The sequence below is a fragment of the Coturnix japonica genome, chromosome 1 (genome assembly GCF_054131305.1).
Source record: "Coturnix japonica strain WE chromosome 1, WE-NBRP24, whole genome shotgun sequence".
NCBI classification, from domain to species: Eukaryota; Metazoa; Chordata; class Aves; order Galliformes; family Phasianidae; genus Coturnix; species Coturnix japonica.
The window spans coordinates 79,169,152-79,181,800 of record NC_140663.1 but is presented as its reverse complement, the minus strand read 5'-3'; the positions used below and the strand labels follow the sequence as shown (position 1 = coordinate 79,181,800).

Below are 12,649 nucleotides of genomic sequence, written 5' to 3'. Positions count from 1 at the left end.
TCCTAGGACTTCCTTCCAAAGCATATTCTTGTATGGTCTGTCTGAAACTGCTCATCTCTGAAAGCAACAGTTCTGATGACCTAGACTTACTTTGCCTCTATAAATGTGTATCTGAAGAGCAGCAAAGACCTAAACAAGCCCTAGAAAAATATTATAAAGATGACAACATCCATTACAATTATAGGATGGCACATACAAACTCTGCCTTAGCCTCAGCAGATCTGAGTCCCTAAAGAGGAGCAATGTATGTCCCTCCATGAGGTGTTTCAGATTTTGAGGGATTTTGTTTCAGAATCACCGCTGAGCCACAGAGCACACAGTCCTTTGGCTCCTTTTGAGTGCACCTAAACCAAATCATGTGCTTAAGAAGTTCACTTAATGCCTCCCACCAACTGACATTCAGGGCACACTAAGTTTAGTTCAAAGTAAAGTTCCCCATAAGGTGCTGTTGCTGGCTCCTAAACACCTACAGTTCCAATTCTGTGGTTGCTAATCTGCTAATCTAGACACATCCAGGACACCAGAGAGCACAAAGAGACTGGTTTTTCCAAGACTAAAATGACCCAACAGTGCTCACAAAGGTGTAAATGCCACATGGCTCTTTCAATAGACCAGATGTTTTAAGACTTTCCAATTTGACTTCAGTAATCAAAAACAGGAGGATCTTCAGAAGCTGCTAAGAAAGAAGCCTCAGGAAGTCAGGCTTCTTACAGACTTAGAGCTTCACTTCTGACAAAAAAAATACAAAAACAAAACCTCAAACACATTCAGCTCTCTTGAAAATCTCCACTGTGATCCCTAGTTTACCAAATGTTAATAAACTATGCATCTCTTCCCTGCAGGACTGCACCAGGGGATAGCAGCTGGCTTTTTAGCTCTGCTCTTCCTCATTCACAGGTCATGCCATTGCATACTGGCTTCTCAGAGCTCAGTAAATGTCTCAGCTAATCTAATACTTCAGAGCACACACAGTTACTGCTTCTCTCCTGCAGAAAAATTCACTCAGAGAACAAATGAAAAATAATCAATGCTAATTTTACATTTTTCATTTCCAAGGCCAAATGACATCACGTAAGTGAGTCATTATCAAAGTCTAAAATTCTCTTTGAGCCAGCACTTATCATGAATAAACTGTAAGTGCAGGCAGTCCTGTTACGTAAATGCTACCAGTAGATTACAATTTTGAAAGCTGCAGAAATTTGCTAGTCTTAGTAGTTTACTCAGCCAAGCTTACTTTCTTGGCTTTAATCTTCCCCTTAAACAAAAGTTTCTTTAATTTAAGATTCAGATGCTGAGGAATGCTAACAGTAGTAACAACGAGATTACTTACTGAAGACTTTGACTATCGTCGGCTCCTCAGAAACATCATCTTCTGTTACTAGCATACATACAAATCTCTTTTCATCACTGATTCTTGCATTTTTGATGGATAATGTATAGTTTTCTGAAAGACTCAACCTGTCTTTGTAGTCTGGTACATCGTCATACTGTACATTCTTTTTTGTTGATGATCTGAAGGCAATAAATACTGGAGATTCATTTGGCATTTCCTAAAAAAAAAAAAAAAAAAAAAAAAAAAAAAAGAAGAAGAAATAAAAGGATAGACATCTCTATTTTGCATAAACACTCAGGTTCACTTTGAAGTCCCAAAATATCTGGAATTGGTACAAAGCCGTAATAAAAAATAATATATATATTTTTTTTGCTGATTAATTTCTGCTGTATGAGCAAGAAATTCAGTGTCATATGAGAGCTAGACTAAGCCATCTCTTACACACATTGAGAACAGCATCAGCAGTAGCAATTTCAATCCTTTGGCTCAACTGCAGCACAACACAGGGCTTTCTATGATCAAGGCTGATGGTTTTGGCACCATCTGACTCTCTGTATACAGAAAAGCCATTTGAAATAGAAGCATTAATGAGCTAGGCTCAAAAGCTTCAGTTTCCTTTTTCATGATTGTTTTACATATTCATATTGTTTGCCTGGGACAGCCAGACTTTGTTCCAAATGCAGGATTTAATCAGGCATAACTGTCTATTTTATTCTAAATTAGGTTTTAGCTTTTTTGTTTTTAAAGACCCAAGAGTTTGTGGAATAAGAATATACATACAATCAAATATTGTTATTTATGCATTTTAGGATAATCTGAAAAACTTCATTTTCTAGACATCTTCCCTATATCAATCAGTTGCTGTCCTGAGAAGGAATACAAAATCGAGAGCCTCACACAAACCTACCATACAAAAAAATATTTTTTAAGATAAAGACAAAAGTACAAGCTGAGCTGTGCAGGATTCAATTACCCCCCTGTACAGAGAAGGGACAGACAGTGTCTCCCTTTAAGTAGGGTGAGGTGAAAGGCTAAATCCCACTCTACGTTCAACACTGTGCTGAGAGCTGGAAAACGTTTTAGGTCTCTTTAATCCCTTGCACCTTGCAGCACTGATAGTAACAGTGCTCCCAGCACAATATCTCAGCTTGACTGCAGAGCCCACAAAAGCACGACAGTGCTGTGACAGGAGATGAGTGGTGTCAGAGCCAGGACAATGAGCAGGAGACAACAGCTAAGGTGAATCTTAAATTCCCTTATAGTCTTCTTCTCTTTTCCACTTCCAAACCCTGGATTATTCCAAGTGTCTGTTGCAGAGGAAAGAAAGTACTGCCTTGACTCCTTATAAAAGAAGTTGGCTGTCAAGTGCAAATGAGCTCCAAACTATTTAAGCATAAATGGGGTTCCCCCTTCTTCCCTTGAAATAATCACTGCCAAAAAAACACCAAAAAACAAAAAAACCCAAAAAAACAAACAAACAAACAAAAAAAACAATCCAACAAGCAAACAACCAAAACAAAAGACCACATCCACAAACCAACCAACTCCCCTCACCCTAAAAGCCAGTGTTACCACTGGAATCAACTTCCCTTGTTCATGCATTGATTATATCAACAATTTCATACAGTCACAATTCTTTTGCTTTGTTTTTTTTTTTAACATCATGGAATGTCCCTTTCCATCAGCAGCAGACAGTACTGTATGAAATTGTCCATACACTTAGAACAAGTGGTAGTATCTCCTTTTGATGACTGGTGCTCATCACTGGTAGAGAAGAGCAAATCAAATGCATAGGAAAGAGATGAATTTTTCTTTCATCTATCTTCTCACCATCATTTGCATCGACCTTCATAGACTTCTATCTTCCCAAATGACATCAGAACACCAAAAAACATTGCAAAATGCAGACTTTGCATCTTCTGAATGAATATATGACACAATTTTACTAGGCCTTTTAGGGAAACATTCTCCTCAGACTTGTGACTTTGCATCCCAAAACTGGTTTGCAGAACAGGGACACAAGTGTACAAGTTCAGTAAATGCTGCAAACCTGTAGCGATGAGGGAAAGAGGCAGGGGGGTGACACGTTAACTGCACATTGTTCTGCCTTAAAATATGCTAGTGGATACCATTTAAAAAGAGAGGACTACATAATTTTAAATCCGATGTCAGAGAAATAATCACCTGTTACTGCTGGTAACAGCAGAACAAGAGAGGAGATTTAGATCAACTTGAAGAGGCAAGGGAAAACAAGCAGGAGACCACTGCAACTCTGCTAAGGTCAGCTCTACACTATTCACTGTGCATAAAATACACTCAGCCATGAAACAGTGCTGTTCAGACAACTATCACATCAACCGAGCATGGGGACAGCATTTTCCGAGGGATGAAGCACGCCCTGCCTCAGGCAGCCTGCTTCAAAAGCATTCAAATGCACAACGGTGGCTCTGTCGAGCAAGTGAGATACCACAGGATAACATGCCAGATTTCTAACGCAGGTTGGCAGACGATTGCCCAATAATTATTTCTCTTGAATAATGAGATTAATTTCTCAATACTCTCATATATATTTGACAGAAGGGATGTGGATCTAGCAGTCTCAGAAATGCAGAAACAAGTGACTTTGTATATGAGGCAGAAATCCTGTGGATTGAAATCTTTGTAGACTCACACACAAAAAATGCACATTTTCTTATACGAGCTCTATTGAATAAAAACCTAAGCTATACTTACATATTTCCATTTTCCAAACATCAGACCGTCTGGTACTTCTAGACGACAAGGCATAGTAATAGTGTCTCCATATACTGCGTTTACTGTATACAATCCCAGAGCTAGAAGAGAAACAGAGAGAAAAAAAAAAAAAAAAAGGAAATAATGAATATATTCTCTTGACTTTCAATATGTAAAAGTTTGTTTCACAGCTACTACAAAAGAAGAGCCACGTCCTTTGTAAGTGGTTATTTTCCAGCATATAGGATTTTCCCCCAAACCTCTAAGAAAACAGGATTCCTGCCACTAACTCAGGTCACTTAAACACTACATCTTTTCTCAGCCCTTTTCATGCTGCAGCTACTGGGAGCCAAGTGAATTTTCCAACAGCATTTCACTTGTTCAGCTCGATGAACACATACACTACAATCAGCATTCGTGGGTATTGTTCCAAACTCTATATCTGAAAAGGGAAATCCCCATATATTTATTTTCCTTATCTCAGAAATTGGTCTTTTGTGCCCAGAAAGGTTATGTTGCAATGTCCTGCTGTGGTGAAGCCAGCAGACAGGCATTATTCTGACTGCTGTGCTACACTATGCTGTGAAAACGTAGAAAAGAAAGAAAAAGAGTGTGCTGTTTAAGTGCTACATTTCCTTAAACATGGGGAACAAAAAAGTCTGCTCATGGAGGCTTTGGAAAACTGAAGTGAAATGCTTCCATGAATTATTTACAAATAGCTTTTTAGAAACCTCAGCACAGTGTTATTGTGCTAATGCACACGATTCACAGGGTAGAACTGACCCACTTATTTTTATTTTCATTGTCCAAGACATGCAGACTGAAAAAAAATCAACAGTCCCTAATGTAAAGAACTGTAAGAATGCAAAGAAGTATAAAGCGAAGATGATACAACTCAGTGAATTCACTGTGACTTCACTACACATCATTGCTTTGCTTCCATCTTCAGCAGTCACCTCAGCTCTTGGAAAAGCCAAGAACTCCTTACACCATAGCCCTACCAACACGCCACTGGGAGGTTCTGGTTTGGCCTCCAGTGCTCGCTTACTGCCAGATCAGCCTTACTGAAGAGAGAGCAGTGAGATGCTGGGTGATGCAGCCCAGGCTGAAGAAACACCCAGTTCTTTGTAACAGGTGTTTATTGTTTTGGAGATTCAGCCCTTGCTTGTGCTAGAGAATGTGCACAGTGAACCTGTTCCGTGACCCGAACAGAGACCCTGATCCGTTCACAAGTCCTGAAGCAACAGAGACGATCTGGCAATTCTCTTGCCTTCTGCATACATACTTCACAGGAAGACTTTGTAATAGAATTGCCTTTTTCATATCTTTTCAAAGACTCAAACAGTGAAATCCTTGCCAACATCTTAGGTTCCAGAATATTTTTTCTCATGTGAGGACATCAGTGCTCATGGTTAGCAGCAGTCAGCCCTCATTGTCTGTATCACTGTGACAGCATGGCTGTTCTGCACTCTCTGTGGCAGTGCCTAAAGTAATACTTGAGACCTAGATGACATCTCACGGCAAAGCAGAGAAACAGTCCAGCAAGCTCAGGCTTGATAGACTAGAGGAATTCAGGAGGTAACAGACAGTGATGCTGGCACATAACATAACATTTATTTTCTTCATAGCATGCGATATCAATTAAATGACTGCTAATCTTATTTGGTTCGTAATTGGTCACAAACATGTTTTGGGCACATAATTCACATTATCAAGACTGCATTTTGTATTTGCTACAGTTTGCCAAGACCAGCTGTTTGCTACACTGAAATAGAGTTGGTCCACTAGATGGTGCTGAATAAGTGCACACCACAAATGAAGCAAAGACTTGTGATGGAAGCAGCTAACTTTAACGAAATAGGACTGATGTTTCATGAAATCAAGCTGAAAATGGAAATAAAATTCAAAATGGGAACAAATTTTCTCCTCTTGACTCTCCTTTGCTCTGATCCTCATTCTGATCTTCAAGAGGGGGACCACACAACTTCAGCTTTGCAGTCTGAATCCTAATGCTCATTCCGGCCAGAACTAGAAAACAGTCCTTTTTAATTCCTCTCTCCCATGGGCGCAAATTTATAAGAGAACTGCAAATACTTATTCCATTGGTAACCATGTTAGCGCTCATTCAAATTCCAAGCAACACCACCAGCAATTTGAAATTCTGCAATGGTATTTTGCATCACATGGAAAACCAGAAACTGCTCCTTCTGCTAGCAGATACTCTCTGTCATCAGGGGAAAACAAAATAACCCTGTGGGATCTGTAAGACTGTTCTTCACCGTTCTCTCCTAGGCAATCATTTAACCCCTGCAAGTTGCTAAGGTAACAAGCGTACACCACCAAATACCCCAGGAATGTGAATGAAACTGCTTCTGGAAAGGATTTACGTTTATAGCATTCAGAGCAGGTAATCAATGAATGCCCTGATAAATGGAAAGCCTGGCCTCTGGTTATAGAAGAATTCTTTCATCTGAAATGTATCCCTTCAAATAGACAAAACCCATACAAAATCACGTCTTGCCATAAATTGTCAAAATTAAAACCATACTGTTTTCTAGGAATTTGTTAACAGAACCAGAAAAAGATGGGCTTTACTTAAATAAAAGGAAACAGACTTTAAAAAAATACAAAAGGTCCTGTAGCAAATGTCCTCCCTTTTATGTAAGAAAAAATCTAGGGCATGTGAGGAGTGCATAGAAGTTGAATAACTGCAAACTTTCACAGCAGGAACTGCAGTAATAACTGCAAAACTACTTTGCAAAGCTATACATTAGAAAACAAACTAACAAAAGCCTCTCAACAAAATGAGAAATCTCTTTTTGTAGCTATCTGATACATTTGCAAATGGGTGGGATAAATAGGAAAATAGAAGAAAACGACTGCTTAACTACAAGATGATTCTAACCTTTACCCCTCTCTCTGCCCCCCCACAATCAGTTCCAGCTTGTTTGAAGGCAAAGAAAAAGGGACCTACAAATACAAATTGCCACATGACCTAACATCACATAGGGTCAATGTCACAGCCCTTGTATCTCATTAACTTCAGTAGGGGGCAAAAGCAACTGTAAGGGATAATACAACAAGAGGTCACCGGCCACCACTCCCTGCATTTCTGATACATCTTTCCACAGCTAATCAAGACCTCAGCCAGCTCCCCTACATGAGTTTCCGATTTTATCTTCTAAAATTGAGCCAGTGTTTTTGATAACAATGCTAATTCAGAGGCAGGATTTCTTCCCCCATATGCTAGACAAAGCTCTACTGAACTACATATAAGTAGTCACGGCTACATTCTGAGTGAATCCAGATGACTTTCATGCCCCTTCTTTACATCCAGGTCCGTGCAGGCTCAGGTGATTCTTAACTCATTTCCCCTTTGATCCAGCACTGAAGAAACAACCCTTTGAGCTTGATTAAACCTTCCCATGTGAGTTCAAACAAGGGAAGAAAATGGCAGCATCAGAAGGTATTTCAAGTCAGCAAAGATCCCAGCAGGACACTGCTAAATCGAGATTACTTTTGCTGCTGGTGCTATTAATTGCATGGCTTTTTACTGCCCCGCAGCAGTACTAACCAGAATCTCCTTTTGTCCTCCTCTCTGCATGGCCTGGCCAAGGGAGGAACTGAGCAGTTACTACCTGTAGACTTGGGTGAGAAACCCAAAAATCTGACTAGTTGATCAGAGGCTTAGATGGCTGTTACTATACCTGATGATCCAGATGAAGATATGTTTTTTGGTAGTAGCTCTGTTAGTCATAGTTTTGGGGTACAGGTTCATAGTCTCTAGTGAATCTACGACTAGCAGAGCTACTGCCAAAAAACACATCTTCATCTGGATGCTCAGCTGCCTTAAAGTGCAGCTAACTTCTACTCAGTAAAGTAACAGAAACCTGGACAAACACAGCCTCCCTCAACAGCCAGGTCCAGCAGTTTGAATGATACTTTACATGTACATACGCATCCTATATTTTCCTTCTATACCTGATGATTTACTACTGATGCTTCTGCAAGGTCCAGCAGTGATGCTTACCATTCCTTTTCCTGGACCAAAGCAGCAAGGTCTCATTATTTGAGGATAGCAGGATTCACTGGCCATGACTGTTCTTCACAGCTCTCAGCAGAAGCTCTGCATGCTAGTGAGCAGAGAAGGTCAATTCACAGCTTCCAGAATGGATGTGTCCAAAGTAACTAGCTATTATGCTTATTTAGTGCCTACTTCAGAAAGCGACAGTTAAATTTGGCACTCCAGATCTTTACTTGAGATTTTGCACTCCAGCTAGCCCAGGTTACATTGTGGGCTAAAAAAGATTTGCCTAATGAAACTAAGATTGTATTAAGTTACTTATTATCAACTCTGAAGTAGTCACAGATGTATTTTTCTCTCTTCTTTCCCTCCACTTCCTAAGGGGTTTTCAGGCATACAGCTATACAGAGGTCCTTTTGAGCATAATTTTATGTACCACCCAGAAAGCATCAGTACTTCACAAAAACAGTAACTGCATGTTCTTAAGATCAGAAAAACACCTCTTATTATCAGTATTTTATTCTACTGACAAAGCAGTATTTGAATGACAGGAGGGTGTTGGTACATTGCAAAAAGTATTAGCAAGAACTATCCAGCCCTGAATGAAAGAAACAGGACTTGACAGAAGGTACTTCCTCTCCCAACTGGTGATGCCAATAATGCTTTATACAGTGCTTTTAACTCTGAAAAATATGTTACATTTAATTACAAGCAGCATTTAGAGAGAAAATTAAGAGAGTGGCCCTTCGCTGAACTCTCTCAAGTACTGTGTTTATAATGGATGGGCCAAGAACTGGGCACAGTGCTGCAGGTGTAGCCTCACCAGGGCTGAGAAGGATGACCTCCCTCCTGTCAGCTTTTCATCTTATCTAATATGGACAGCACATTTCTTCTCTAATTTATGTACTGAAACAAACCCACCCACTGGCGACCAAGCCTTCAAAAGGTCTTTTAGTTTCAAGAGAATCATCAGCATTACCCAAGATGGAAACTAACTACACACAAACATACCCAGAAGTATTTAATGTAACATGCTTTTAAAACAACATAACATAACTTGAAAGGTTTCTTGCTCTTTACCACATCATTCCTTCAAAGATTTTTAAATTCTGAATAACATTAGAGTGCAGACAATTTTAACACCAAAGGACAAAAAAAAAAAAGAAAATCCTTTATCATCTCAGAAGCACTGACGCAATGGATGGCAATTACCCTTTGGAAGCCTCAGTGCTTGCTTGAGCTCTTTGAAGATGTGAAATAACTGAATGAGAATGCACATCCTTTTTTTTTTTCCTTCCCTCTGGAAGACCCAACTCAAAACATGGTTGTGATTTTGAAAGATGCTGAACTTCCTTTTTGACAAGCTGCTCAAAGAAACACCTACACAGCTCTAAAGATACAAACTGTAGAACTCAAACAGGATCACTTATGCGCTTAGTGCTAATTTTGGCAAGAGAAATTGTAAATTAGGGAGATGGGACTTGCCACCCAGGAAAATCAAGACATCAGTTAGTACTGATCAGGAAACGGGCAGAGTATGTAATATTAAGAGATACTGATAATACCAGAGGAGGATAGTACCAAACGTCAACAGACTTTAAGTATATCTTTATATACAGCAGTATGGTTGTTTAAATATCAGAGGTTTTCCTTATAAAATTGGGTAAAAATCTCAAGTAAACACATCAACACTTCCCATGAAGTAGAAAAAACCAAAACACTGAAAAATTCATAGCTGTGAAAAGGGTGATAACAGGCCTATACTTTATCTGGAATCAAATCATAGAGGTTGCAGTGGAAAAGTTGCATGTGGCATGAGATGCTGGGAGAGATCTTTTGTTTTAAGCCAGAAATTAAAAAACAAAACAAAACAAAAAACCAAGTAATGTTAAACCTTCAAAATGTTGTCAAGCTCACACAATTTTCGTTTTGCCATTTCACATCCTAAAATAAGCTGGTCTATATGATTTGAAAATTATTTCTCCTATGGACCCTACACTTCTACTTTTCTCACATTCTAACTAAACCATTTATAATCTTTCTTATCAATACAAATAGACCGGCTATAACTAGAAACTAGCTCAGATAATCTGCCACACGTGACCCAGGTTGTACATTATCAACAAAGAAACCTTCCATTTCTGGTCAAGAGAACAGAGGCTAATGCCTGGTACTTTGCCCTGCAGTTCAGCCACTCATGTTTGGCACGGGAACCAGAGTTTTCTATTAAGTGAGCTCATCTTAAGGGTCTCTGGGATCTCTCTGTGTTTAGGCAGAACAATCATACAAAATCCCAGTGAGCACTTTAATCACAATTTTTGAAGTCCTGCAATGAAGCCATGTAAGACTCTGGGTAGTACATGATTGTTTGCAAGCCAGACTCAACTGATAGTTATTTCACTGAATATTCAGCTGCTTCACTGTTTGGGCAGCTATTTTCCTCACCTCCCACACCTGACTACTGCTTTCCTATCTATATGCTCTCTTCATGCAAGCTTCCCTCATAGCTTGACTTGGAATGATTTTAATACAAGCTTTTGGGAAGTTTGAGGGAAATTTCCATCAGCAAGGCAGAAAATGGCATACTTCCAAGGGCAGATGGCTTTGTGGAAGATTCTAAAGCATGCAGTTACAGGGTTATCAGTACTGTGAGCTTTGCCTTCATGTGGTTCACACTGAGCATTCCTCTGAACATTTATATTGTTACCAGAGAATGCACAGAAGAAAAGCTTCAGGTTGAATGTAGCAAAACTCCTAAATTGCTTACAAATAATTATGACTAAGAAATTTGTTGACTTAGGACCTTCATATGCATTAGGCAATGATCATGACAGTAGTAATATAAGCACCCAAACATTTCTAGAATATTTAATAGGCAAAATAAATTTGCGCATATTCAATGAGTTTAAAATTCAAGTGCCCTTTATTAAGTAACAACAATAATGCATTTAAAGTAAAAAGGACACTGATTTCAGAGTCAGCAAGCTTTGAAGCTACATACAAAAACTGTTCCTAGCACTAGCACCTGCAAAGCTTGAAATCAAATGAGTAGTTGAAAGCCCAGCAAACAACGCAGAAATGCACTGCAAAATGAATTATTTGTATTAACACACAAGCCTTCTTACTGTTCCACATCAGGCACTGTTCCAGCACATAGCTCCAAGAAGACAAAGGAAATTGCCAAGAGCAATAGCAGTGAATTTGGACCAGCAAGGCTCAAGTTTGCTTGGGAGCAGTAAGTACATCTTTGCTTTTTAATCCAGTCCCTTTTAAATTAAGAAAGCCCAAAATTTACTGAAGGAAAGAAAACGCATGCCTTTGCATGGTATGGGACAGCAAAATTTGATCTCAGTGGGAAAGTCCTAGGCTTTTTTCCACAAAACAAACACCCCACAAAACACTACCTGTGATTTTAATGGCCTTCTACTGACACTATTTCAAAGGAAGCTTTAAGCTCAGAACAGTGTCACACTAATTCTGGATTTGTGGGTATAAATTTTAAAGTTCCTTGAGTAAATCTTACAGGTTTAAAAAATCACATATATACTGTAAGAAGGAAAAAAATGTAGTGTAATTCTAAGCAAATACCTTCAAACATGACATAAGAAAGATTATATCTACTTAAAATTCTTGAATTAGCATAAGGTTAGTAGAAATGAAGCTTCCACAAGAAGCTGGTGGAATTGTGTTAAAAGATAACATTGGCAAGTTGTAATTCAGAGGAAGGGGTAGGATGGCCAACACATCTTCTAGCAGGTTCTTCTGTTTCAGATGGAGCAGTGAATAAAGGAACTGATTACCTGCAAGGTTTATTTTTGTGTGTGTACACGTAGGGCTTTTTTTAAAATATATTGGGAATTTGAGAATTATTTAAATGGTTATCAACATATGGTACAATTTCTTTTATTTATTTTTTAAGTATTTCAGCACATCTGTCAAGGCAGTGAGCTGTAGCTTACCAAGGTTTGACGATATAAGCTGTCTGCCAAGAGATGAGCAGCAAAATGCAGAAAAACAGTTCCTGAGTCAATACTGCCAGGAGTTTCAACTTTAAAGGATACAACTAATTGGGTAAAATGGAATCAGAAAAACCCCTTTAATGTGATGAAATTTCTCTGCCTTTTCAAGGTTAGCTTGTGATTGTTCCCACAGCATCCTACTCTTCAGCTTCCCACCAACCCTTCCAAAATGCTTTTCCATTTGCTGAAACTACTCCAATTATTTTTCACCTTCTTGTTATGCTAATCAGCAGTGTTGCCAAGTATTCAATAGCTTAAAGGGACTTAGAAGTTTCGATTAAGTTAAATAAAATCTGTAGTTCAAAAATAAAACCTAAAACGCTCTAAAATCCTATTTTGCCATGAATCCTTTTTTTTTTTTCCCTTTGTTTTTTGCTTTTATGTATTTTTTAAAAGGCCAATAGAAAGTGTACTAAATTAAGCTCTGGCCCTCTTACTTCTTCATAACCTAATATTGACAGTGTGGATCAATATACCCACAGGCTAATAGAGCAGGAAAAGCATATAATTTATATATAAATGCTGAATATAAGGCTAAAA

At 38.8% G+C, this 12,649-nt stretch overlaps 1 protein-coding gene across 2 annotated transcripts in view; it reads right to left on the bottom strand.

Annotated features, from left to right (window-relative positions):
• ALCAM (activated leukocyte cell adhesion molecule) overlaps positions 1–12,649 on the bottom strand; it is a 114,453-nt gene that overhangs the window by 29,726 nt on the left and 72,078 nt on the right. For both annotated transcript variants that reach the window (XM_085546146.1, XM_085546145.1), the window contains exons 2-3: positions 4,067–4,167; positions 1,331–1,550 (exon numbers count right to left, since the gene is read on the bottom strand). In XM_085546146.1, the coding sequence (XP_085402272.1) occupies positions 1,331–1,550; positions 4,067–4,167 (321 nt within the window). The remainder of the gene's footprint in view (positions 1–1,330; positions 1,551–4,066; positions 4,168–12,649) is intronic.